This window comes from Gossypium hirsutum, chromosome D05 (genome assembly GCF_007990345.1).
Source record: "Gossypium hirsutum isolate 1008001.06 chromosome D05, Gossypium_hirsutum_v2.1, whole genome shotgun sequence".
Classification (NCBI taxonomy): Eukaryota; Viridiplantae; Streptophyta; class Magnoliopsida; order Malvales; family Malvaceae; genus Gossypium; species Gossypium hirsutum.
The window spans coordinates 65,879,655-65,905,060 of NC_053441.1; the positions used below are offsets into that span (position 1 = coordinate 65,879,655).

A 25,406-nucleotide genomic window follows, 5' to 3' on the forward strand; every position below is an offset into this window, starting at 1 on the left:
TGAAGCAATTTTTTGAAGATTTTTCTTGGTAGAGAAAATTAGAATAATTTGTATATATGTGAGAGAGGAGAAATTAAGTTAGTGAAATAAGGTAAGTAAATATTTTTATAATTAAAAATTTCAACCCAAAGCTGACATGATTCCTGAAATCCCTCTTTTTATAATTAAAAATATTTTTATTAAAATTAATTAAAATTTATTTTTATATAATTTATTTAAATTGCTTTGTTTAAATCTAATTTAATATGGACTGTACCAGTAACTCAAATTTTGGAAAAAGAAAATTACATTTTTCATCCTTTTAGTTTTTTACCCTTTTAATTTTCCATCATTCCAATTTTGTTTCCACTCTTCAATCAAATCTTAAATCTCAAATTTTAGGATAATAAAGAGACCAAAGCTATAATTTAACCTTAATAAATTCAGTTCTCTCTTTATTATCCTAAAATTATAGCTTTGGTCTCTTTATTATACGAATTTTTTATTTAAGTCATTAGGATGTTGAAATCGTTGCTATATGGCTTTTTCTATTCACACTGCCTACACTAACTGAAAACTATCCTTCTCATTCTCTTATATAGTTCTTTTTCTTTTTCATGAAACAATTTTGGACGTTATAAATCTGCAAACTAAAGTCCAAACATCTTTCTTCTCCAATCCCTGACACTGACCGTTAAATCAACTTGGATTTAATGTTATTCTACTTGTCGATGGGTATTGATCCACCGTACTGATATTTGAATCATCATTTGGAGCTCACTAACTGGACCTTTTTAAAAAAAAAAAACCTTAACAACTCATTGTCTTTTGAATAGTTCAATTACTTAATGAAAACTTTTGAATAGTTCATTGTCCATTTTGTAACTTTTTGAAGTTAAATTAAATGACTAAAACGTAAAATTACAAATAATTTAATGATATTGGGTGTAATTTATCCCTAAAAAAAGTAATTTTCTACTCCATTTAAATCTTGAAATTATAATATTAAAATAATTATTTTTCATTAATATGTCATTTTAAAAACCACTTTTTAAAGAAAATATTTGATTCAATTTCGATATTAAGCAAATTGGTTTTTAAGTAAAATCAAAAGAATTTAATCCCGAACAATTTCAAAAGTAAACAACTAGAGATAATTAATCACAATATTAGTATTTTTCATTAACTTACATAATTTTACAAAAAATTTTCACGTTATTATTAATCTTACTAATAGGACAATTAAATTATACCGAATTAAAATATAGGGATTAGTTCATAAAAGAAAAGGATTAAATTTTAAAGTTGAATGCAGTAAAAGGATTAAAACCAAAATTTACCCTGAAAATTAAACATGAGAAATTGAAAGTCGGCCTAAAATCAAACTCGAACTCCAAAGCAGCAAATTCTGGAAACAACCAAAGGAAGCAAAAACTCGTGTCATCAATTAACTGGTCTTTGTTTCAAGCTTTCTTCAATTTTAAGTCCTGTAATCAAGCCGCCACAATGGCGCCTGTAAGAACCACAGGCGCTATTGTTGCTTCCACTGCCGCCATCTCCATTTCCATGGCGATCTTCTCTTACTTCCTCTTCTTTAAAAAGACCAATTCGACCCTTCATTGCAACAAGAAGAAAAAACCCAGAAATGGAGTCGTCGATGCCATTGGTAACACCCCTTTGATCCGCATCAATAGCCTCTCTGAAGCCACTGGCTGTGAGGTTACTTTCATGTCTCTTTTTCTTTTTTCAAATTTGATCACTGGGTTTTCGATAATATACCTCTTAGAACTCAAAGCTTCTTTTTTTTTCTTTTTTTTTCCTTTTTGGATTTTATTGATGTTTAGCCTTGAAGTTACTGTTTTTGGCTGATTTTGAGATTTGGGTCTTTCATGTTTTCTTTTATTAATCAATGGTTTTTATGGACTTGATTTCCTGAAAATGAAGGAAAATGATCATTTAAATTGCTTGTTGGTGTGATTTTGTTTCAGATTCTGGGCAAGTGTGAGTTCCTGAATCCTGGAGGAAGTGTGAAAGATAGGGTTGCTTTGAAAGTAATTCAGGAGGTAATTTATATTGGTCAAATTATGGTTTTGGTCCTTCTGCTATGCTGAAATTTGTAATTTAGCCTATACTTTGATTTTGGTATATGGTGCTCCTACTATTAAAGTTTTATTAGTATCCAAATTATCAACACTGTTAATGTTAAATTGCTCATGACGAATTTTTTATATTTGGTTCGGTTCACATGTAATTTAAAAAAAAAAAAATTCTACATCAGCACTTTATCCTGAATTGTTAACAATATTAACAAAATTTGACTAATTAATAACATTCTAAAAGTATGAAGACCAAATTATGCCAAATTAAAATAAAAGATTATATCTTAAATTTTAGGATAGTAGAGGGATCAAAGCCATAAATTTTACATTTATATTCTATAAGTTTTCAATTCAAATTGGTTACAAATAGAAGAAATGAGAAAATTTCAAGCTATAATGCACTGTATATGATAGTTCATGTTTCAGATTAAAAAGCTTGCATTTGAAATATAGCACGTTTAGCCATGGAGTGAGAATTGAAGCCTTATTATGTTATTATCATGGATAAATGTAACTTTGTATGTTTTTTCAGAATTTGGGGATTTAATATTCATAATTGTAAATATAGCTTCTGTTAGGTAAAAGTACCCTGGAGACTCCTGTACTAGGAGTCAAATTGCATTTTGCCTGCTCTACTTAAAAAATGGGCAAATTAGTCCCTGTACATCAAGCCAAAGAACAAATTGGTCCTTTTTCTATTACAAATTTCAATCCATTTGTACTTTTTAAAACCTGGCGTGGTTAATGGAATAACCAGATAATGACATGTGGCATGCCATGTGGACCAGTTTTTAATCATAGAAATGAATGGAATTTTTAACAAGAGGACTATCTTGCTCTTTGATCTAAACGTACAATGATTAAATTGTCCATTTTTTAGTAAGAATGGCAAAATGCAATCTCACTCCAAGGACAAGTGCCTCCAGGGTACTTTTACCGCTTATTAACTCTGTTATGTTTATAGCATTGGCAGTTCTGTTTGTTAATCTGTCCGTTTTCTTCCTTGTGCTTTCCAATTTTCTGGCGCATTATAGGCTCTTGAATCAGGTGAGCTAGCTCCCGGTGGGGTAGTTACTGAAGGGAGTGCTGGGAGTACTGCGATTAGCCTCGCTACGGTGGCTCCTGCCTTTGGATGCAAATGTCATGTAGTCATCCCGGACGATGCTGCTATCGAGAAGGTTGTGTAAAATGTACTATGGATGAGCATATTCTGAATTTTCTTGTAAATATTTACTTTTAATTCACAACATTAACTCGAAAATTATTGTCTGTTGCAAACATATGTTAGTCTCAAATAATCGAAGCATTGGGAGCTACTGTTGAAAGGGTAAGACCAGTATCAATTACACACAGAGACCATTATGTCAATATTGCTAAGAGGCGTGCGCTAGAGGCAAATGAATTAGCAGCAAAGGATAAAAAGGTCAGCCAAGTTGATGGCAAAGACCGGGATCAAATGGATGGTTGCGTACCTGACCCGGAGAAAGAAAATCCGGGTTTCTTGAGCCATTATAACGGTGGTTTCTTTGCGGATCAATTTGAAAATTTGGCAAACTTCAGGGCTCACTATGAGGGTACTGGGCCTGAGATTTGGGAGCAGACTGATGGCAATGTGGATGCATTTGTTGCAGCTGCAGGCACTGGTGGTACCGTGGCTGGTGTTTCCACATTTCTTCAGGTAGAAGTTATAATGTCGGTAGTTCGTTTTAACTGCCTGTACATATTTATATGAGGGGCTAACTTAATTCATGAATGTCGAACAGGAGAAGAGTCCGAAAATCAAGTGTTTCTTGATAGATCCTCCCGGTTCTGGTTTGTTCAATAAGGTAACTCGGGGAGTCATGTACACTAAAGAGGAAGCCGAAGGACGAAGGTTGAAGAATCCGTTTGACACCATAACAGAAGGGATCGGAATCAACAGATTGACTAAAAATTTTATGATGGCAAAGCTCGATGGAGCTTTTCAAGGCACGGATAAGGAAGCTGTTGAAATGTCGAGGTCTGTCTACTATCTTATAAATATATATTACTTCTGTATTTGTCTCCTTAAACTTCCTATTTCTGTCGAATCCAATATAAAATGATGGGAAAGCCGTCTTGCTCAGCTTCTTAGCTGCAATCTTTTTATCTGCTCAATATTTCAGGTTCCTTTTGAAGAATGACGGGCTCTTTCTCGGGAGTTCTTCAGCCATGAACTGTGTTGGAGCTGTTCGAGTGGCAAAGGCTCTTGGCCCTGGCCACACTATCGTAACCATTCTATGCGACAACGGGATGAGACATCTAAGCAAATTCTATGATCCCAAATATTTGGCGCAGTATGGATTGATGCCCACGGCAACCGGATTAGAGTTCATGAGCACCAAATGAACCCTGCAAAGGTTTCTACTCCGAGACGAACATTATCCATCAAATCAGGTGGCATATCGAGTCATGTTTTGGTGGTCGGAATCTTCAGCTTTTTATTTTTATTTTTTTAGTTTCACAGTTAGAAAACATTAGTCCTATGTATACTGCTTTTAGCAGACAATTTTGGAGACCCAACTTATAATGAAAATTTACACGTATAGTTAGGTTTTGTTACTTTTCTCTTCAGAATTTAGATTCTGCTCAGAACTGCAAAATTCTGAGTATTTCGGAACGGCAAGTTTTCACCATATACCAAAGTGTGTATGCCAAGAAAATTGTAGTGTAGGAATTTTATAAATATATCTTTCAATGTCTTCTCATTAGTACCAAAACCAAATGGCTTGGTTGATAGATTATTGTCAAAATACATAAGCTCGATAATTTGCTTGCATACAAGATAAAGACTTATAATAAATGGTGCTGGAACGTCGAACTTTGCACCGATAACTATCTTAAGCTAAGGAAAGCTCCGATTCACTGAGGGTATGGCTTCTCAAATTCTGATTCATTGCAATGTGGGTCTAGCCAATCCCTAGGGGAACCCTTGGACATGTTGGGGCTTGCTTTCCCACCACCAACAAGCTCTTTCAAATTTTCCACCTTGTTCTCCCGGCCTGTCCCGCTGACCCTTTTATCAGCTTCCTTTAGTTTCTGTTTGAACCGTTGCTTACGAGTGGACAGATTCAGCTCCTGCTGCCTTGATTGTGATGGCGGCGCACCATGCGGTCCCAAGTAGATGTTCTCTTCTTTTTTGGTCTGCACAAGACAAGACAAAAGTTTCAAACAAACAAGTATTGACTCGGTAAAAGTATCATGAAGGCTTCCTATACTAGGAGTCAGATGGCATTTTACCCCCTTTACTCGAAAAAGAAGTGAAGTAATCCTTATATGTTAGATCAAAAAGCAAATTAATTATTTCTGTTAAAATTTTTATTCAATTCTATTGTTAAAAACTAGCATTGCTAACAAACGTGTACTTCATTTTGAGGTATAGAAACCAATTTTTAATGATAGAAATGGACGAAATTTTCAATAAAAAGACTAGTTTACTCTTTGATCTAATGTATAGGGATTAATTTGCCCATTGATTGAGTAGAGAAAACAAAATGCAATCTTACTCTTCGTACAAGGGTCTCTATGATACTTTTACCGTATTGACTCTTGACATCTATAGAGGTATAGATATTTGCAAATGACCTGCTGCGAATACGATTTTGATGTTTCTACATCTGAAGTATCAGCTTTAGTTTCATATGGTTCTTCAATTTCCAAGCTCGGAATCACAAATCCATCAGTGTCTAACGAAACACAAAAGAATGAACAGACATCAACATAAGAAAAACCTTTTTTTTTTAAGTTATAGACAACATTTCAACATACCAACAGTATAAAACTCTCTAACTCTACTGGTAACAATCTGCAAAATAGTGACAACACATCTCTCTCTAACCATAAGACCGACCTCTTTATAAAAGGCCACTTAGCACGGCCATCTTTGAAACTGTGTGCCAAGATATAACAATATTGTGTTCATTGTCAAAAGGGCAAGTACTAAACAGTTTCATTCCATAGTTAGAGATGCTAGATTTGACCGAATACAATGACGAAATCAACAGCTTACAAATGACGAAATTGAATAAACTTGAACGCCAAAAGAAGAGAAATGGTACAATGGGAAAACCAAAAAGCAAACTAATAGAAGCCACAAAAGACCAGCAGTATATACAGACACAAGATACAGCAATTGGAATAAATGAACAAGCAATTGCAAACTTAAAAGCGAGGAGTAAGACGTGAGTGCATCCGTGTTTACTATCATCTTGCTAAAGAATTGGCTCATTTAACATACCAAAAGCAATCAAAGACCAACGAACAACTATGGAACAAATGTTTAGAAGTGAGACGTTTGAACTGAGAACTTCAACAAACAGCTACAAATATAAGGACTAGTTCAATTCTCTAACTTCTCCCTTGGTGAAAGTACCTATCAGATCTATCATAAGGACTAGTTCAAATTAGTCCTTGAATTAATAAAAAGAATCAAATGAAGCAAACTTTCAACAGAGTTAACTCTTACTATTTAAAAGATGACATGAAATTTATTCTTTTCATTTGCAGCTCAACTCCAAACAAAAGATTTCATTTGCAAAACCATAAAAGCTTTAAAAATACTAACTTTGTTAAACAATAAATGTTAACTGTCACAATTTGACCTTATTCGATTCTTTTTAATAGTTCAAGGACTAAATTGATCCATTTAATAATACAATGACTAATTTGAATCAGTCACTATATTAGAGGGACCTCTTGTTACTTTCACCCTTCTTCCTCACTAAGATATCCTACACAAAGTAAAGCTTCATAAACTCAAATTCTAGTTTACTACAAGTATGTAACCTTCAAATGCTTATTAATTAGCCAAACAGATGAACTTGTTCATAAGATCATCACTTCCATACAAAAGGCAACCAGATATCAACTAAAGCAATAAAGAATAATGAAGGAAATGCATAAATCTCATCATCCCCCAATCAAAACAAAATCATCAAAGAAATAGAATTGAAACAGATAATCATAAATACCAAATTTTCCATATCAAATGATGCCAACAAAGCAATTTTCCATTGAAAATCAATTCAAACATCCAGTTTTCTCCTATATATCACTACAATCTAAAAAACCCATATCTTCAAATTAAATATTAATAAAAACTCACTAATAAAAAAAAGATCTTTTTGATAAGGATCCAAATTTCTCCCATTTATCAGAATTTTCCCAGCAAACAAACGGAGAGAGAGAGAGAGAGAGAGAGAGAGAGAGAGAGAGAGAGAGTTAGTATACCCCACTCATCTTCTTGTTCATGGAGTGAAGAAGTGGTGTGCACTGGAGATGAGTCCATGAGGTGCTGAAGATCATGGATTTCAATGGCGAAAGGGCAACAAAGCCCAGAGATCAACGAAAACTCAGCAGCAACGAAACGAATCCAAAAACAATTTTTTCTTAAAAAGGAAGAAAGTTCTGCAATATGTAAATAAAACCCAAAAAGAATCTTCAAAATTGGAACCTTATTCTCTCTCTCTCTCTCTCTCTCTCTCTCTCTCTCTCAAAGATGGTTGGCTTTTTAAATGATTTATGAAGCATTTATAGACAGGAATTTAAAAAAGAAAAGACCCTAACCCTAGAAAATTTTCTTTTTTGAATTTCATATACTATAACAATAATTGCATTAATTCTAGAAAACATTTATTATTTATCAAAAATTTTGTTTTAATTTTTTTAGAAATATCTCATTCAAGAGTGTTCATGTTTCTTTATTTGTGCGAATCCTCGTAATAGAATCTGTAATTCTTTATTTATACCAATCTCATAATGGAATCGGTAATTCAGTTATTTATTACTAATGATATGATTCTACTATAATTTCGTCACTTACAAATGTAGAAGTTAGTGTTAATATTTTTTTAATCTCTTTTAAGAATTTTATAATTGACATTCGTAAGTGTCGAATTGACTTGATCATAAGTCAAGCTGGATTGCACCGATGTAAAATTTTAGGTTTATTTTTTATGCTCGTGTTTCGACCCGAAAAATAGGCCTAAATTTGTTATTTAAGCCTAACCCAGACAAAAAAATGCTAAAATTGAGCCAGCCCGGCCGTATTAAATTTTTTTAATTTTTATATAAAAACAAATTTTAAAAAATATAATACATCAAATGTAACAGCCAAAATTTTCACTAGTTTCGAAAACGGCGGTTTTAGAACCCCTCCATAAATTGAGTCTGTAAATATTAATATCTAATGGTTACGAGTCTATTATAGAAATATATTAAAGTTTGGTCAAGTAATTTTGTCGAATTGATGGTTAATTAAGGAACAGAGACTAAATTGTAAAAGTTTTATCACTATAGATTTTTAAATAGTTAAAGGATTAAAATGGTAATTTGACCATTATAATTTTTTCAAGCGGTGTGGAAAGGTATTAAAATCCACTTGTTAATTGTAATTAACTTTTAATTAATTAAAGTTTAATTAAATAATTGTGATTAATTATATTTTAATTACAAGTATATAAGTTAAAACATAAAGATGTCACCTTTATTTTCTTCATCTTCTTCAACCTTTCCATGAAAAAGAAAAGAAAACCTAAGAAAAAGTTTCAAACATTTGGCCCCTTAAATTGGTAAACTATACAAGTTCTTTTATTATAATTTTTATGTTTTTGAGGTCATGAGAGTTTGATTTAGCTATCCCGTATATTAATTTGTAAAATTGTTAAAGTTTTTGAATGTTGTCATTGATGATTTCTTGAAGAAATATGTGTTAAATTGATAGATTTTAATATTAGATGTTAAAAGGACTAGATTGTAAAGTTTAATTGTTAGTTTTGTACAAAATGACTAAAGTGTATAAATTGCAAAATTGATGTAAATTTTTTTGTAATAATAGCTAATAGAGGGTCCTAAAAGGATGTGATTGAGATCGGTTTTGAAATCAAAGCTCAAAATTGAAAGTTATGGCGATTTCGGTTTTAGGGACTAAATTGAATAAAATGAAAAACTTTAGAGGCATTCAAAAAATGGAATTAAATTGGTTCATGCATATATGGGATAATATAAAAATGTTTGGTATTGATAAATTATTTAAAATAATTGTTTAGATCAGGAATTGAAATCAAACCGGGGATAAGCGAGAATAAGGCAAATTTATGGAATAGTCCTTGAAGATTCAACTTGTTTGTTGTTTTGACCAAAGGTGACTTGAGTTATAAATTGATTTAGGAAAAAGTTAGAAAGGGCTCATAAATTACTTGGTTGTAAATGTTGAGTGGCTTAGGTTGATAATAGATTAGGAATGTGATAAATGAGTCTTAGAGTCTTATAGGGCATATCAGTGTTAAATAAGTTTTGAGGTGTTTTATTACCCAGAAAGTGACTTCAGATAGGTTTTTAAGGTCTCATTGCACCTACATTTCAATACCTTAAGCATTGGTATTGATACTTGTAAAGCCAGTAGCTAATTGAACTTTTGAGAGCACTATTGATACCTCACCTTTGGGTATTGATACCTTTAGTCAATATATTTATACTTATGAAAAAAGCATCGGTACATGGTAATTCAGTACCCAATTAAGGATTTTAGGGAAAACAAGCATTGATAACTAAGCTTTTGGTATTGATACTGTAACAGCCCGTTTTTAGTAAAATCGAAACAGTCGTTTCAGGACCACAAATCCGAGTCAGGAAGGAAAATTATTTTAATATTATTTCATGATCTGCATTATGATAGGAATGTCGTATGAAAATTTCGTTAAGAAAATTTTACTGATTACATGTTTAATTGATAAAAGGACCAAATTGCATGAAATGCGAAAGTTGAGAGCTATAAGTATCAAATAGTTATGGAATTCAAAATTAGAGGTCCTTATATGGCAAATAGACCATTAAGAGAAGTTAGTAGATAAGTATGATGATTCATCCATGGAAAATTAATTAAAAAAAGAGGATGAAATTGGAAAGTGAAAATAATAAAAGATGATAAATGATAAAATAATGGAAATATCATCATTTTCATCATCTTTCCCAAAATTAAAACATGGAGACCCTAGCCTTGGAAACTTAAGCTCAAGCCAACTTGTTTTGCTTAATTAGGTATGTTTCTTTGTCCCGTTTTAGTGATTTTTATATTTCTGAAATCGTAATAACTTAATCTAGCTATCTCGGGGATTTATTTGCAAATTTATTAAGGTATTAAAGTTTTTTCATGGATGAGTATGCATGAATTATGAAGTTTTATGGTAGAAAAAAGAAAGGTTGTTGATAGATAAACAACTTTTGTAAAGTGAATTTTGATGAAATTGTGATTTAGGGACTAAATTGTAAAAATGTAAAATTCATGGAAAAATTCTGAATTTTATGAATTAACGGGCTGCAAATGTTATATGTAAAAATTGGTTAGGCTTGGAATAAGGATTAAATTGCATGAATTTCATTTTCCGAGCCTAGGGACGAGATTAAAATTAATTAAAAGTATTGGGGCAAAATGATAATTTCACCTAAGATGTGAAATGGACTGAATTGAATATGAATTGATGTTAAATTCATTTGTATAGATCCGAATAGATCAAATACGAAGTTAAATCGAGGAAAAGAGAAAGTAGTAGATTAGTAGCTTTTGTGTGCATAAACATTGTCGAGGTAAGTTCGTGTAACTAAATTGTGTATTTTTATATGTTTGAATTTAATATTGTATATGTGAATTGTATATATGCCATATGTATGAAATTGATCACATATCCGATAATGTCCGATAAATAATAAATTCTGTTTGGATAAATAAGATTTGATGGATACAGGGTTCCCGAATTGGTTGTGGTCCTGCATATGTTGCGAACACACCATAGCTCGAAAGAGCATCCTGTTATTAGCTCTCTCGAGCTTCCCGTTATATGGTTCATGCGAGCTTTCCGTTAATAGCTCTTCAGAGCATCCCGATCGGTTGTGATTCAGCATGTGTTGTAGACACACCACAGTTATTTTGAGCGTCCCGTTATATGGCTCTTTATGAGCTTCCTGATTAATGGCTCTCCGAAGCTTCCCGATATAGCTCGCTTGAACTTCTCGATATATGGCTATTCGGAGCTTCCTGTTAATGTCTCTTCGGAGCTACCTGTTATTGGCTCGCACGAACTTCCTGATTATGGCTCTTATGAGCTTCCCGTTATACAGCCCGGATAAGCTTCCCGTTATATGACTCAATTGAGCTTCCTGTTATATGACTCAAGAGAAGGTTTCCCGAATATGTGCTTTAACGAGCACTCCTGAATACGAATTGACGGATTACAGGTTCATACACTTCAAGTGTACTACCCTTTTATCCATCGATATTTTAAATGATTTAATGGATAAAGTTCCAGTATTATATGATATGAATTTAAGATGAATTATCATGAGAAATACTTGAATTACAAAGATATGGTATGTACATGTTCATGAACACTTGAAGTGATAAATACATGTATATGGAAATTGAATATTGATGAGCTCATTCATGTTTTTGGTATTTATGCGAGTTACATGATTAACAAGCTTGATGAGGATATGTGGTCAGGCAATTGGCCAAATTGGTTTGAGCATTTTTATTTTCTTACCTTAAATGTGAATTAATTGGTAAGTTAATTTCCTATTATACGAACTTGCTAAGCATTAAATGCTTACTCTGTTTTATAGTAACGTGGAAGCTCGTTAAGGTTGGAAGCTTGTCGGAGCCACATCACACTATCAATAGCCCTTTTTTGGTATATTTATTAAATCAACTTTGGTATAATGGCATGTATAGGTTAACTTAGTCAATAATGACATATAAATGTTTTGGTTGTAATTAGCCATTTGAATGGCTTGTGATGAATGTGTTTTGATATATATATATGAGATAATATCATATTGGATATGAAGTGATAATGTCATGCATAAGACTTGATATTGGCTTGATTTGGATGTATTGTATTAGATTGAGAATATGTTTAAGTGTTTATGTAGGTGGAAGGTAAATTTTAGGTGAGGAATAAGGCTTAGAAATGACTTTATTTTGTCCACACGGGCTTGTGTCTTAGTCGTGTGTCAGCACATGGGCGTATGTTTTGGCCGTGTGTCCCCTGGATCTTAAAAATTTCAAAACAAAATGCTTAGAATTGATCACACGGCCTGGCACACGGGCATGTGGCTTGGCTGTATGACCCTTACACCTATTTAATGCAAATTTTCATATTCACACAGCCTAGCACACGGGTGTGTGGCTTGGCCATGAGACCCAAGTCAGAGAGTTATATGGGTATGCACACGAGTTGGGACACGGGCGTGTGCCCCATTTTGAATATCCACATGGCTTGAGACACACCCGTGTCTCTTGGCCGTGTGAGCTACATGGCTTGACCACAGAGCATGTGTCCCCTGTACCTTGGAAAAATTTTGAAATTTTGGAAAATATTTTCTTAGTACTCAGTTTGGCCTTGACTTGTTTCTAATGTTTGTTTTAGGCCTCGATGGCTCATATAAGGGACTTTATGATTGACTTATTATATGAATACTATATGATGTGAAATATTTGTTTACTTGCTTGGTAAATTTTAGTATTGCTCCGTAACTCTATTTCAGCGATGAATACGGGTTAAGGGTGTTACAGATGCCTTCCAGTACCCTCACTAAGGTATCAGTATCTTCTGACTTTGTTTCATATGTTACTTAGCTTAATGAGTCGCAAATCAGGTTTTTGAATTTGGATTATTACCCGAGAATTAAGGATTAGTAAGGTTTTTTAATCAATGTTTGAGGTTGGTTTTAGTCATGAGATGTCGTTAGGATCCTATTTTAAAACCTCTTAATTAAGGATCGTTGTCAGTTCAAGTTAGAGGTGGTCTTTATATGTACAATGGTTGGCACTATGGCATGTGTAATTGATGGATTAATCCTGGCAAACCAGTGGCATTTTATTAAAAATCATCTATCATTTGCTTATTATTGCATTAGTTAAAATAACGTACCATAAGACCAATAAACTTTGGTTCAAACAGGAGAAGCAATAAGGTAACATTATGGCAACCAAACACACTTCTTACAACAAAGGGTATTTAGCTCCTATCGTGTAATAGAATTCTCCCACTTACAACACATGTTTAGGGTTGATGATCTACTGATCCATTATGGGGGTGCCACCAAGTTTATTTAAAGTCAATCTTGATAAGAGGTGGTGTGATTGTGGGCATTTGTAAGCAAAAAGGTACCCATGTTCGCATGTGATCATTGCATGCAATAAAATGCATTTGAATTGCATGGTGAATTGCATGGAATAACATTTTCTAAATTAATCGTGTAATCAATATTTATTAGCATGCATTTTAATCACTTTTTATAAAGACTATTATTCACTGAACATGATCGCTTATCAATTGTGTTTGAATCCTGAATGTTGCAAGCCCCCCAAGAGATTGCCCTTAATCAACCTAAATACCCACCAAAATGGACAATAAGGAGTTAGGCTATCTAAAACATTGTTCATGATGTAGAACTAAATGACACGACAAATGCAAGTTTACACATGATGCAAAGGAGACAAACATTAGATAAGGAGAGCAATGTATAAATTGTATTCCAATAAACTTGTTTAGGGTTAAAAACTTGTTATTTAAACTTAACATATTTTCAATTGTAAGTTTTCTTTAGTATTTTGTTATTAAGTAATAGACTTAACATACTGTAATTGTAAATTGAGGTTTAGACTTCAAATTATACAAGTTTTACTCTTTTCTTACCTAGATTTGTGTATATATTCAACTTGGTGTGTATTCATGTGGAACTCCGCATTTGGAATTGCTTTGGAATTTCAATTTTGGATAATTTTTAATGTTTTCATTGGTATTTCAATTTATAGATATATTTATCTGATATATATTTATAAATTCATAACTTATTAATACAAATTAGGAACCTAAGTAAAAAATAAAAAATTCATTAAATTATCTAAACTCACTAACAATAAAGCCTATAACCCAGTTACAAAGTTATCTAGTTAAAATCATTATAAAACATATGTAATCATTCATTTGGGATTGCATCGAATTTTTAACCTCAAACAAGTTATTAACATTAAAAGGCACTACAATTTTAGACGAGCTCACTATTTGGCCATAAATTACAGAAAAATAGGTTTGATACTTGACCGAACTAGTATAGGCATCATTATCAAATCAAGACTTAGATTTGGAAGACTAACATGTTTGCTTAGTAGCTTAATATTCAATCACACTAATGCCACTTGATATAAAAGAAGCACATAAGTGTCATGCACACATTAAAAATATGATTGTGCAAGCGTACATTCACCAATAGTATGGTAGTAATCTTTGAAGCTTGATATTACTTCTACATAAACTACAAAAACAAATAAAGAAATAAATTTAAATTCAATTATGATAATAATTATATTAACTAAATATAAATATAGCAAATAAATTACCTTTTCATATGATTGAATAACAATTTGCAATTGCATCTATACAAGATTATCCTTCCAAAAAGTTGTATGGTCACGGTGCCCAATCCATCTATTAAAATATTAAATGTCAATACCAATATAAACTATTAATAATGCAATACATTATAACACATGCTTACAATTTTACTCTCTAATAAAAAGAAAAGCATGTAAAGTACAGGGGGTAAACACTATCCCTGGAAGTCGATGCCATACTCGTGATTGGGAAATAATAAGACAACAATACTTTTTCACGTTTCTCAATCTACATGCCTTGCATAGAACTTTTTATAGACATACTAAAACAACAGACCCCAAATTGTATGTTTTTATCTATGGAAATAATCTAACAATGGATTGTGCTTGGACTAAACTTTGTTGCTAGACTTTTCTAGCTATAGTACACCAATGATTAGCTAATGGATGCAAGCTTTAACGTGTCGAATAATCTCAAATAAAGGGTTTCTTTAGGAGAGTTTCGAAGTGCCTTTTCAGCCATGTAAAATTAATAAAAAACATCGTAATAAGACTTATAGTTGGTGGATTTTGAGATGGTAGGATTTGAATTGCCTAATGGATTTTGAACAACTCCAATTTGAATGAAGCAAGTTATATTTTGAAAAGTGGATTTGAGGCGAGGTAAGGCTTGTAGATTTTTGTTAAAAAAAATCATCATCTAAACTTGTTAAGATTTAGTACCCTAAATGTAGTGTATTCATCATTTTGTACTTGTAATCTTTCAAACAAATTATTTTATATAAAATTTCATTATACATTAATATCATTTGCACTTTTCTCAACGATTTTTGCTCGTAAAGCAAAATGTAAGCAAATATTGACTCATTGATTATCTAATATTTAACTAATATTAAGTTGCATTCTATGGTTAGATCACAATGTGAGAAAACAACTTATATTAGTAAATAATCTAAATAGTTCATAGTCTAATCGAAATTGAGAAAATCGATAGAAATACTATTATGTCATCTATCAAATCCAATTGGAGAGATGTATTGTCTTGAGTATCGAAACAGATGACTCTCAGAAGATAGATAAATAGATGTTATTGTTAGGACTGACAATACATTGGACAATACCCAAGTTGAATTTATCCTAAATTTGTTTATAGATTTATTCACTTGTGACATTCATAGTGTGATATACCTTAATTCTGTGTAGATGATGAGCAATGTATGCGTGACTTATATACTTTGATATATTAAAAGTCTGACTTCGAATAGACAAGGAACCAAAAGCTGGTGCGTTGGGTATACAACTTTTGCAACATGTAGCATCATTCAAAATAGTGGAATTCATAACCCAACTAATGGATAAATGATTTCCTCTCATTGACATTACATGATTGATGGAAAGTAAACGAGGTCACGGGTTATTTGTCTTTGTCACAAGACAAATGATTTAATTATTATGGGTTAGTAATTGACTTTTTTCATTGCAAGATGTAATAGATATTATGAGATAAAATAAGATCACATTAAGATAATAGATTTTATCTCAAAGATATTAAAGATATCTTATGAGAGTAACACACTTATGATAAGGTCATTGGACGAACACTTATTGAGTGAGTTTCATAATGGTATATAATAAAGAAGAGTTCAATTGTGGTACCATAGTTGAATGATTACATGATTAAATAATATTGTATTAATAGACGAAGAGCAGGAACTAAATTCCAAATTATTTGAGATCTAATTATATATTTCCAATCGCCCATTGACTAGCTCAAGATGATTTGAAACGAATTGCATATAGAACTAATAATATGGAATGAATGAAAACGACAACTAAGAGAAATAGATCGCACATAATAGTATTGGCAGTGAATGTGTTTTCTCGCTAAGTACAAAAAATGACTTAGAAATTAAATTAATTTCTTCAAATTATTATTTAACCGGCTGTAATTAAATAATTAAATTTGATGTTCGAAGTGAGAATTAAATTAATTCGTCATCGTAGATTTGTTGAATGAGACAATTAAATTAATTTCCTCGTGGATTTCAATACGGTTGAGTTGTCATGACTTTAACAAAATTATAATTGGGTTGAGAAAATAATTTAATTTAATTAATTAAAATTTTTGGAAATGGAAAATAGTTAATTGGTAGATATTAACTCACATAGATGACATGTCAGCATTTAATTAATTTTTTTAATTTTAAAAATATTAAAAATAATTAATACAATTAATATAATTTTTAAAATAATTTAAATGGTTATTAATTTTTTAAAATAGTTTGTATAAATTTTTTGATTTTTTAAAATTTGAAAAATTATTTAAACGCTAATGTGTCGTCCATCTGCATGCAATGTCAGCAAAGTTAAAAAAATTAATTTTTTCATTTATTTTGGTTGATTTGACAAAAAAATGTAATTTTAAGAGTTTAAAAAGGTTAAAAATTAAATTAAAGGCTAAATTGACTTTTTTTTGTAAAGTTGAAGGGCAAAATAAGTCATTATGTCATTTTTTAACGTGGGTGGCAACAAGATGACAATCTACTTGTACTTTATGTGAACATAACACTATTTGTCTTATATGTCACACACCAATAATATAATTTAAAAATTATAAAAAAAATTCAAAAATTTAAAATTTTAAAAATATAAAAATTCAAAAAAATCAACATAAAGTACACATGGATTGTCATGTGGGCTATTATGTTAAAAAATTAATATTTTAGTAAATATTTTCATTAAAAAATAATAATTTGACTCTTTTTGAAATGTTATGATTAAATTTGACTCTTTTTAAAAGATAGATAGTGAAATTTAACTTAAAAAATATAAAAAGAACCAACTTGAAAAAATATAAACATTAAGGACTAATTTTAGAATTATACATTTATATTCAATTTTTTTTCTATCACATAATAAATGTGATTTAAGTTAAAAAAAAATAAGTTTTTCAAAACTAATAATTACTTTGAAATAAAATAAAAATTGGAAAAACCGCTCCCACTATCAGCCCACAATTTACCTCACAAAATTGGGGCCCACCAGCAAACCCAAAATGTGGGGCCCGCAACTTCCAAGATGCCTCCAAAACAAAATCTCAACCCTTGGATTTACATTACGTAGAATGAACAAGATCACAGCCGTCCATTACCTCCCATCTCGAGTTTCGTCCCTTTTCTGACAAGATCCCGTCCGACGTGTCACTTAACTGCATTTAAAATCCGGGTTTCAAGTCCGCACTTTGAAAAAATTGAAAGCTTAAAATTTGTTTCTCCCAAAAAAAAAAAAACAAAAATTTAATTAAAAAAAAAATTCTCACTTTAAAACACTCTCTGCTCTCTGGCGAGCTTTTGAATGATTATAAACAGTCCGTAACTCGCTGTAAGTTTTCTCCTTTTATTTTTTTTTTCGATTCTCAGCTTATATTTGGTAATTACTCTTCATTTTTTTTTGTATTTTCTTTGGAATTTTGGTTTTTTTGGGTGTGCTAAAAAGTTAGGGTTTTAGATTTCAACGTTTTTGAAATTTGTAAAAATTTGGGTTCTTTTACTAACTTTTTTGTGGGAAAAATTTCGGTGTTAGTTTGGTTGCTTTAAAATTTGAGAATTGACGAGTTTTCAATTTTTAGATTTGGGTTTTTTTCTTTGTCTAAATTGAAAATCTATTTAATTAAGCTTTAATAGACTCTGATTTTTGCTTTGTTAAACTGTGATTTAGGATTTATATTGGGTAGAGAGACGAAAGGGAAAAAAACTTGTGAGATTTAAAATTTCCCCCTTATTTTTACCCTTAGGAACCAACAAGGTGACTTTGTTATGAATTTTGAATTCTTACTTCTTGTGGGTCAAGTTTGGGTTTTTCTTTGCTTTTCAACATGTCAAACTCATCTGGATCTCTAGTAATGCAATTCAAGTCTGGAAATGCTGTACTTTTCTTTTGGAGTATGAGGCTTTTCAGTTAGAGGATATTTTTTTCTTACATTGAGTTGAATGTTTCTTATAGTTTGTTTTTCCTCCTTATATGGAGAGTAACATTTTTTTGTTGGTTACAGCTTTTTGCTCATTGTATTTCATGAGAGACTTAGAAGAACTTTATTCTGTGCAGAACAGAAATTTTGTTTTGTTATGTGAAAAGATTGCGAGGGAAAATTCGCCTGCAACACTAATATGGCCGTGAATTTTGGAAGCATTTAATGAGCCTATTGTTTCGTAATGTATGGATTATTACTTAAGTTTTCATGGAAATTTTTTCAATGGCGGTGTCTTTGGTGGTGTTATGGTGCTTGTTGCTGAGTGTTGTAGTGTCTGTTTAATGGTTCTTTTGTCTTGAGTGTAATTAATCGATTTATTTGTCTTTATTATTACTATACTTTTTTTTTGTTTCTTCATCTTTTTTGTTATCCTATCCTACAGATTTGGAGGGCAAGATAAACAAGCGTTGCTGTTTGAAGCATTTAATTTGAATTGGTTTGATTATGGGTGAACAAGAAACAAAGACCAAAGTCCCTGACCCAGTGGCTAACGGGACTTCTCTTCCGGAAAAATCCAGTGAAGTTGTAGCAGAGAAAAAAGAGGAAGAAGATAATGGGGTAAAGGAAATGGAAGAAGATAAGAAAAATGATGAGAAAGTTGAGACTGAGAAGATGGATGAAGACCAACCGGTCAAGGATGACACAGAAAGCAAAGAGACGGAAAAAGAAGAAAAGGAGGAACCTAAAACTGAGGCGATGGAAGAAGAAACCAATGCAAAAGAAGATGTTAGGAAAGTTGCGGACGATGAAAACAAAGATGAGGAGGAGAAGGTGGATGAGTTGAAAGAAGAAGATGAAGAAGAGCAGGAAGAGAAGGCTGAAGAAGAGCCGAAAGAAGAAGAAGATGAAGAGGAACATGAAGAAAAGGATGGAGATGATGAAGAGAAGGATGGGGATGATGAAGAGGAACAAGAAGAGAAGGCTGAAGAAAGTGAGGAGGAAAAAGGTTCAAAGAAGCGTGGGAAAGGTAAAAAAACTGAGGAGAAAGTTAAGGGGAAGACAAAGAAGTTGGAGGAGAAGAAGGAGCCAGAGCAAAGAACTCCTCTCACTGATCGACCTGTGCGTGAGCGGAAATCTGTTGAAAGACTTGTTGCTTCTATTGAAAAAGATGCTTCTAGGGAATTCCAAATTGAAAAGGTTTTTTCCCCCTCTCTTTATTGGTTCTATATATATTTTTTGACAAGTTAGATGTTTAGATCTCTATTTTGAAGGTGCATTAGAAATTAATTGGTTACTTTGGCAATTGCAGGGCAAGGGTACTCCACTTAAAGATATTCCTAATGGTGTGTTCCTTAGTACTTTTTATATCACTCAAATTTTTTTGTTGTTATAGACAATATCCTACAATGGCTTTGTTTGGTGCTATGTTTGTAAATCTTAACAGTGCATTTTTAATAATGTTGTTCATCATTGATTTCATACTGTTTGCATTGTCAAGAAAACATCTGAGGATGCTGCTTCTTTAGTTTAACTTCACTTGTCTCCTTTCCATATTTCTACTAAGTTCCTTTAATGTGTATTTGAATTCCTTTTCCTTTAAAATTAAATATGTTCTAGTATTTGATATTAGTCCAGAACCATGAATTGAGTGAAATGGCATCTCATATGTCAATTTTTGCAGTGGCATTCAAGTTGTCTAGACGGAAGACTGATGACACTTTCAAACTTCTTCATAATGTTCTCTATGGAAGGAGAGGGAAGGTAATATGATTCCTTTCGAATATTTTATATGTTTCTATCTAGCATTCCAAATATGTTGTTTCATCCTCTTGCTTTGATGATAAGGGCTTATTGGCTTGCAAATACACATAAACAGAGTCCAGCCATGAGTCTCTTAAAAGAAATAATTCTTGGATGGTGTGGATTGCTGCAGTAATAATTTGCTGATTTTACTCACGTTCCTTGCTATTGCAGGCTACTCAGATTAAGAGTAATATTTCCCGATTTTCTGGTTTTGTGTGGCATGATAATGAGGTAAGACGGATTATAAAATCATGAAGCTGTATTTCTGTTGCATATAACTGATATCCTTCAGTAATTGGACTTTTGGATTCCAAAACTTTTAGGAAATTTGTAGTTGTTCTATTAGTTTAAGTTTCCTATATGGTTGATATTAGTGCACTATAGTAGGTGTTTCTTGTGCTTATTTCATTCAAATGTTATGAAATCGCAGGAAAAGCAAAAAGGTAAAGTAAAAGAGAAGCTTGACAAGTACAATAAAGAGAAGTTATTGGAGTTTTGTGACGTGCTTGACATACCAGTTATAAAGGCTACTACAAGGAAGGTTTGTCATACTGCTGTAATTTGTGCTTTAGTTCTTCCTATATGTCAAGAAAGTGGTGGGGAGTATGTTTGTTTGATTAGTTAAAAGCACTTTCTTGGTGGTTGGTTATTCAACATTCATGCAAATTGATTAATAGGAACCCTACTAAGATAGACTTGTCCGCTGGGTTCTTTTTCTCACCTTGTACCTACTACGCAGTAAAGTGGTGAGTAGCCAAACAATGTACATATGCATGTATGTAAGTTACAGAACTATGGGTATTCTTTTTCCTTTACTTTTCTTTTCAGAAAGCTTATTTTTTGTTATTTTCAGCTGAGAAACCCTCATTTATATGACTAGTTTATCTAGGAATGCAGCAGTTATAATTTAATAAGATTGTGATTCACTAGACGGGTAAGGGTAGATTCTGGAGTTCTTGAAAACTATGGTTCTGGTGGTGTAGTTAATACTTAGTAGTATAAAAATCAGTATCACTGCCCAAGTCAAGTGTCATTTATGTGAGAACTTGTTAACAATCCCACTTCCGCAATCCTGAATGGAATGCTAATTTTGATAATAAAGAAATTGAATTTCACTAATGGGTGTTAATAAGCCGAAAATGGACATGCAGGAAGATATCATTATAAAGCTGATGGACTTTTTGATGGCTCCTCATGCTACAACCACTGTTCTACTTGCTGAACAAGAAAAGGTTACCTAATTTTTGTCTGCTTCTTTTGACTAAGTTCCATTTTTACATGCTTTTTTTCTAACCTATAGCGTTTACTTTTTATCCAGTCAAGTAAGGGTAAAAAGCGCAAAAGGGCTACGAAGTCTGGGACCACAGTTAAACGATCAACAAAGGTATTAATTTTCCTTGTTGACATCAGAAATATGATGCTTGATTAACCGTTGGAACTTTTTGTTAGGACAGTCACCTGTACCATGCTTAGGGAAATTGTAGCATACCATTCAGTTAGGTCTCCTACGTGTGAATAACTTCTATATGAATGTTTTGTATTATGGTTTTGGTCAGGGATTTAGGGGTCATATGGTTTTACTTCTTTTTACATTAATCTTCCTAGTTATTTTCTTAGAATTTTTTCCCCTTTGTTCTATGTATTATGCAGAGTCGAAGAAAGAGTGAGGATACTCCAAAATCTAGGAAAAAGAATATGCCTGATTCTGAGGATGAGTCTGAAGAAGAGGAGGAGGAAGAAGAAGAAAAGGAAGAAGAAGAGAAGGAAGAGGAACAGAATGAAGAAGAGAAAAATGAAAATGGAGTTGCAGAAAAATCTGAGGACGAGATGCCTGAGGATTCTGAAAGTGAGGAGAAAAATGAAACTGAAGATGAATCTGAAGAAGATGTGGGAAAGAAGAAAAAGAGTAGAAAAGTATCATCTGGAAAGAAGGAATCTGCTGGAAAAGCTAAAACGAAGAAAGTGTCGATTCCCAAAAAGTCTACTCCACAGAAAAGAACCCCAAAAACATCAGCATCTAAAAGTTCAAAGGCAGATGATGATAGTGACAAAAGTCCAAAGGTGTCTTCGAGGAAGAAACCGGAGAAGGTCACTAAGGAAAAGTCCTCTACACCGAGTACATCTGTGTCCAAGGAGAAAACCAGTAAGATAGTAATCTCCGTTCTTTTTTTGTCTGTACTTTTTTTCAAGGAAACTGAATAATTGTTTCTTATGGTGGCCCAATTTGTAACATTGGCTTTTGCTTCTGATTGCCTATGGTGCTATCTTTTCCTTTATTTTTTAAGGCAAAAGGGCTGGAAAGGGGAAGGACAAAGCTAAAGAGCAAAAACTGAAGCCAAGTGATCATGAACTAAGGGATACAATTTGTAAAATTCTTAAGGAAGTGGACTTCAATACGGTAAGATCTGTATACTAATATAATGACTGCAGCCTTTACTGGACTTCTCTTCACAGCATTTTTGGTCTGGTCTGACTGCTAAGACTATATTGGTTGCGAGGACTTGTTTCGGTGTTAAATAGGCTACCATGGATAACAATTGTAATATTGTTCACATTCATTGATTGGAAAGTTAGTATAAACTCCGAGGATTATTACTATTTAGTCTAATTTTGTCATCATGAATCCAAACATTCTGCTTAAACATGCCAGTGTGAAAATTGGCTCTTTGGAATGTTTATTGACAACATAATTGCTTTTTATACTCTATTTTCTGAAACACAATCCTTAATTCTTGCTACTATTTAGTCTAATTTTGTCATCGTGAATCCAAACATTTTCGAGTATTTTTAAGTTTTTATCTAGATTCATTTCTGAATCACACTCGTGTTTTCATTTCATCATTAATACTTATTTCGATATACATTCTAACTAAATTGTATTACTTTATTCTGCAGGCTACATTCACTGACATTCTGAAGCTTCTTGGTATGCATCTTTCCCTTTTTACTCGACTCTTTTAACAGTGTTATATAATAAACACTTTTGGGGCACAAGTATTTAATTATGAAAATTGACAATGAAAGCCATAGTTTTCAATGGTTAATTTCATACTTTGTCCGATAAGGAGTCTCAGTAATGGTTTGCCTTCTAAATTTCATTGTAAACTTTGATGGTTTCGGGATTAACTCAGTTAGTGCTCAACGGTGAATCATGAAAACCGACCATGAAAGCCATCTATTTCAATGGCTAATTATGTACTTTTCTAGGATGTAAACTTTTCTGATATGCAATGTTCTAATGGAGAATTGACTTCCTTTCAGCTCAACATTTCAATACTGACCTCACCCCGAGGAAGTCATCAATCAAGCTCATAATCCAGGAAGAACTTACCAAACTAGCTGATGAGGCCGATGACGAAGACGACGAAGGAGATGCCGAGAAAGATGAAACCCAATCTGCTGGTCAAGAGGTTCAAGCCTGACTCTACAAGATGGATAATAACTACATGCAAAAAGGACAAAAAGGAAATGTAGGTATTCATGTCTTGTGCCAATATGTACTTTTTAGTTGTTACTTAGAAGGGTTTGGTTGTAAACTATTGTTGCTTTTTCCGATGAGCAAATTAGCATTTATGAAAAATACTAGAGGGGGAAACTGCCGTTGCACCCATCTGTGTTGCAGGATATGTACAAACCATTAACATAATCTGTAGGAACTTTACTATCTGAAAAACCAAGTACTTTTGAGTTATAGAACACAGCTGCATGTGGTTTTTTCTTAATTTATTTTTCCATATATTCTCTTCTAGTCTCGAGAAGCTAGTTTTTACATGGTTGTGGTTGGTCAAAATGTTGGGTGTTGATTTGGCCACTACTAGCTTATGTTGGATGGTACACTATTTTGATTTTTTTAAATTAATAAATTATAATATTTAGAATTTAATTAATAATTTTAATTGAGGTATATTAATTTATTATGCAATATTTTGTTAAACAATTATAAATTAAAATTTATATGTATGAAAAATGTTTTAAAATATTTATAAGCTTCATGAGATTTTTTATTAAAATTTTAAAAAATGAATAAATCAATCTTTGTACATTATATCAATGAGTAAATTAATTTTTTATTAAATTTTTTTATCTACTTTTTTGTTAAAATTTGGTATGGTTAACGGAATAACTTGACTAATTAATATGTTTTACATAACTTTTTGTAAGGTATTTACTGAAATTTGTATTTTGTAAATCAATTAAAGGGTAAATGTTGGTCACGAATTTTAAAATTGCCTCATATCTAAAGCGAAAATTAAACTTTCGACCAAGGTAAGAAAAATCATTACCGTCTCACTTAACTCTCATAATTTATGACGACTAATTTTTAATAATAAGAATAAATGAAATTTTTATCTATAAAATTTGAAACGGTGTATAAAAATTTAGTGCTATACAGGTACATGTCAGTATTAAAAATTGAAATGGTAGAGTATTAATTGGTTGTGCAGTCTGCAGTCTGCAGAGATGCTTCAGGTAGTTTAAATGCCAAGTTTCAGCTAATATGAACTGAAATTGTGAAGCCCATATAGCTCCCCTTCAAGACCTTGGTAATGCCCAAAATACTTATTATGGACATGATAAAATTATATATAAAAAATAATTTAAGTACAATATAAATACGAGTGAGTAGAGGTGATCATGGGTTGGGCTACCCGGCCCGGCTCGACGGTCCATCCAAAAATGGAAAGGTTCGGGTAAAATTATAGGCCTGAAATATGGGTTTGGGCAAAAAAATGAGACCCGTTTAGAAAACTGGTCGAGCCTCGAGTAAGACATTTTAGCTCGGACTTAGGCCTAGAAAATAGGCCTAAAATTTTATCTGGGCCCGGTCCGGCCCGACCCATGATCACCTCTACGAGTGAGACTTTGCTCATGGTCTGGATAATCACGAACCCTTTTATTATAATATTTATTAAGATATTTATAAAATTTTAAAACCAATGATTTAGTATTGTCCGTAAATGTATGAACGATGTATGTATGTATCATTTTCCTATAAATTTATAACGTGATAGACTAATTATTTGGTATATCGATGAAAAATTTTAACTTCACAAACGAAGTTGAAAATTTACGACATTTCCCGTCAAATCAAATTATTGAAATTTAATAATTGAAAGAAAATAAAATTAAATAAATTGAGAAAGAT

The 25,406-nt window shown here is 32.2% G+C and overlaps 3 protein-coding genes across 6 annotated transcripts; 2 read left to right on the forward strand and 1 right to left on the reverse strand.

Moving 5' to 3' along the window:
* Positions 1 to 1,366: 1,366 nt before the first annotated feature.
* LOC107922294 (cysteine synthase 2) lies at positions 1,367 to 4,658 on the forward strand. Its single transcript, XM_016852266.2, has 6 exons — positions 1,367 to 1,698; positions 1,968 to 2,042; positions 3,113 to 3,256; positions 3,367 to 3,756; positions 3,842 to 4,077; positions 4,223 to 4,658. The coding sequence occupies exons 1-6, from the start codon at positions 1,486 to 1,488 to the stop codon at positions 4,443 to 4,445; spliced, it is 1,281 nt and encodes a 426-aa protein (XP_016707755.1). The 5' UTR covers positions 1,367 to 1,485; the 3' UTR covers positions 4,446 to 4,658.
* Positions 4,659 to 4,773: 115 nt separating this feature from the next.
* LOC107922295 (uncharacterized) lies at positions 4,774 to 7,813 on the reverse strand. Of its 2 annotated transcripts, XM_016852267.2 has the most exons (3): positions 7,326 to 7,813; positions 5,682 to 5,782; positions 4,774 to 5,240 (listed from the first exon to the last, which is right to left on the reverse strand). In XM_016852267.2, exons 1-3 carry the CDS (start codon positions 7,381 to 7,383, stop codon positions 4,959 to 4,961), a joined length of 441 nt encoding a protein of 146 aa, XP_016707756.1. In that variant the 5' UTR covers positions 7,384 to 7,813; the 3' UTR covers positions 4,774 to 4,958. The 2 variants fall into 2 exon arrangements, with proteins under 2 accessions (XP_016707756.1, XP_016707757.1); XM_016852268.2 differs by lacking the exon at positions 5,682 to 5,782 and having other exon boundaries at positions 7,326 to 7,803.
* A 9,901-nt stretch (positions 7,814 to 17,714) lies between these two features.
* Positions 17,715 to 23,982, forward strand: LOC107922076 (protein DEK). 3 transcript variants are annotated; one of them, XM_016851912.2, is made up of 13 exons: positions 17,736 to 17,868; positions 18,592 to 18,700; positions 18,900 to 19,654; positions 19,767 to 19,800; positions 20,139 to 20,218; positions 20,432 to 20,491; positions 20,691 to 20,801; positions 21,412 to 21,492; positions 21,579 to 21,644; positions 21,911 to 22,403; positions 22,546 to 22,658; positions 23,156 to 23,186; positions 23,522 to 23,982. In XM_016851912.2, exons 3-13 carry the CDS (start codon positions 18,962 to 18,964, stop codon positions 23,680 to 23,682), a joined length of 1,923 nt encoding a protein of 640 aa, XP_016707401.1. In that variant the 5' UTR covers positions 17,736 to 17,868; positions 18,592 to 18,700; positions 18,900 to 18,961; the 3' UTR covers positions 23,683 to 23,982. The 3 variants fall into 3 exon arrangements, with proteins under 3 accessions (XP_016707400.1, XP_016707401.1, XP_040948503.1); XM_041092569.1 differs by having other exon boundaries at positions 17,739 to 17,868; positions 18,539 to 18,700; XM_016851911.2 differs by lacking the exon at positions 18,592 to 18,700 and having other exon boundaries at positions 17,715 to 17,868.
* Positions 23,983 to 25,406: the final 1,424 nt, after the last annotated feature.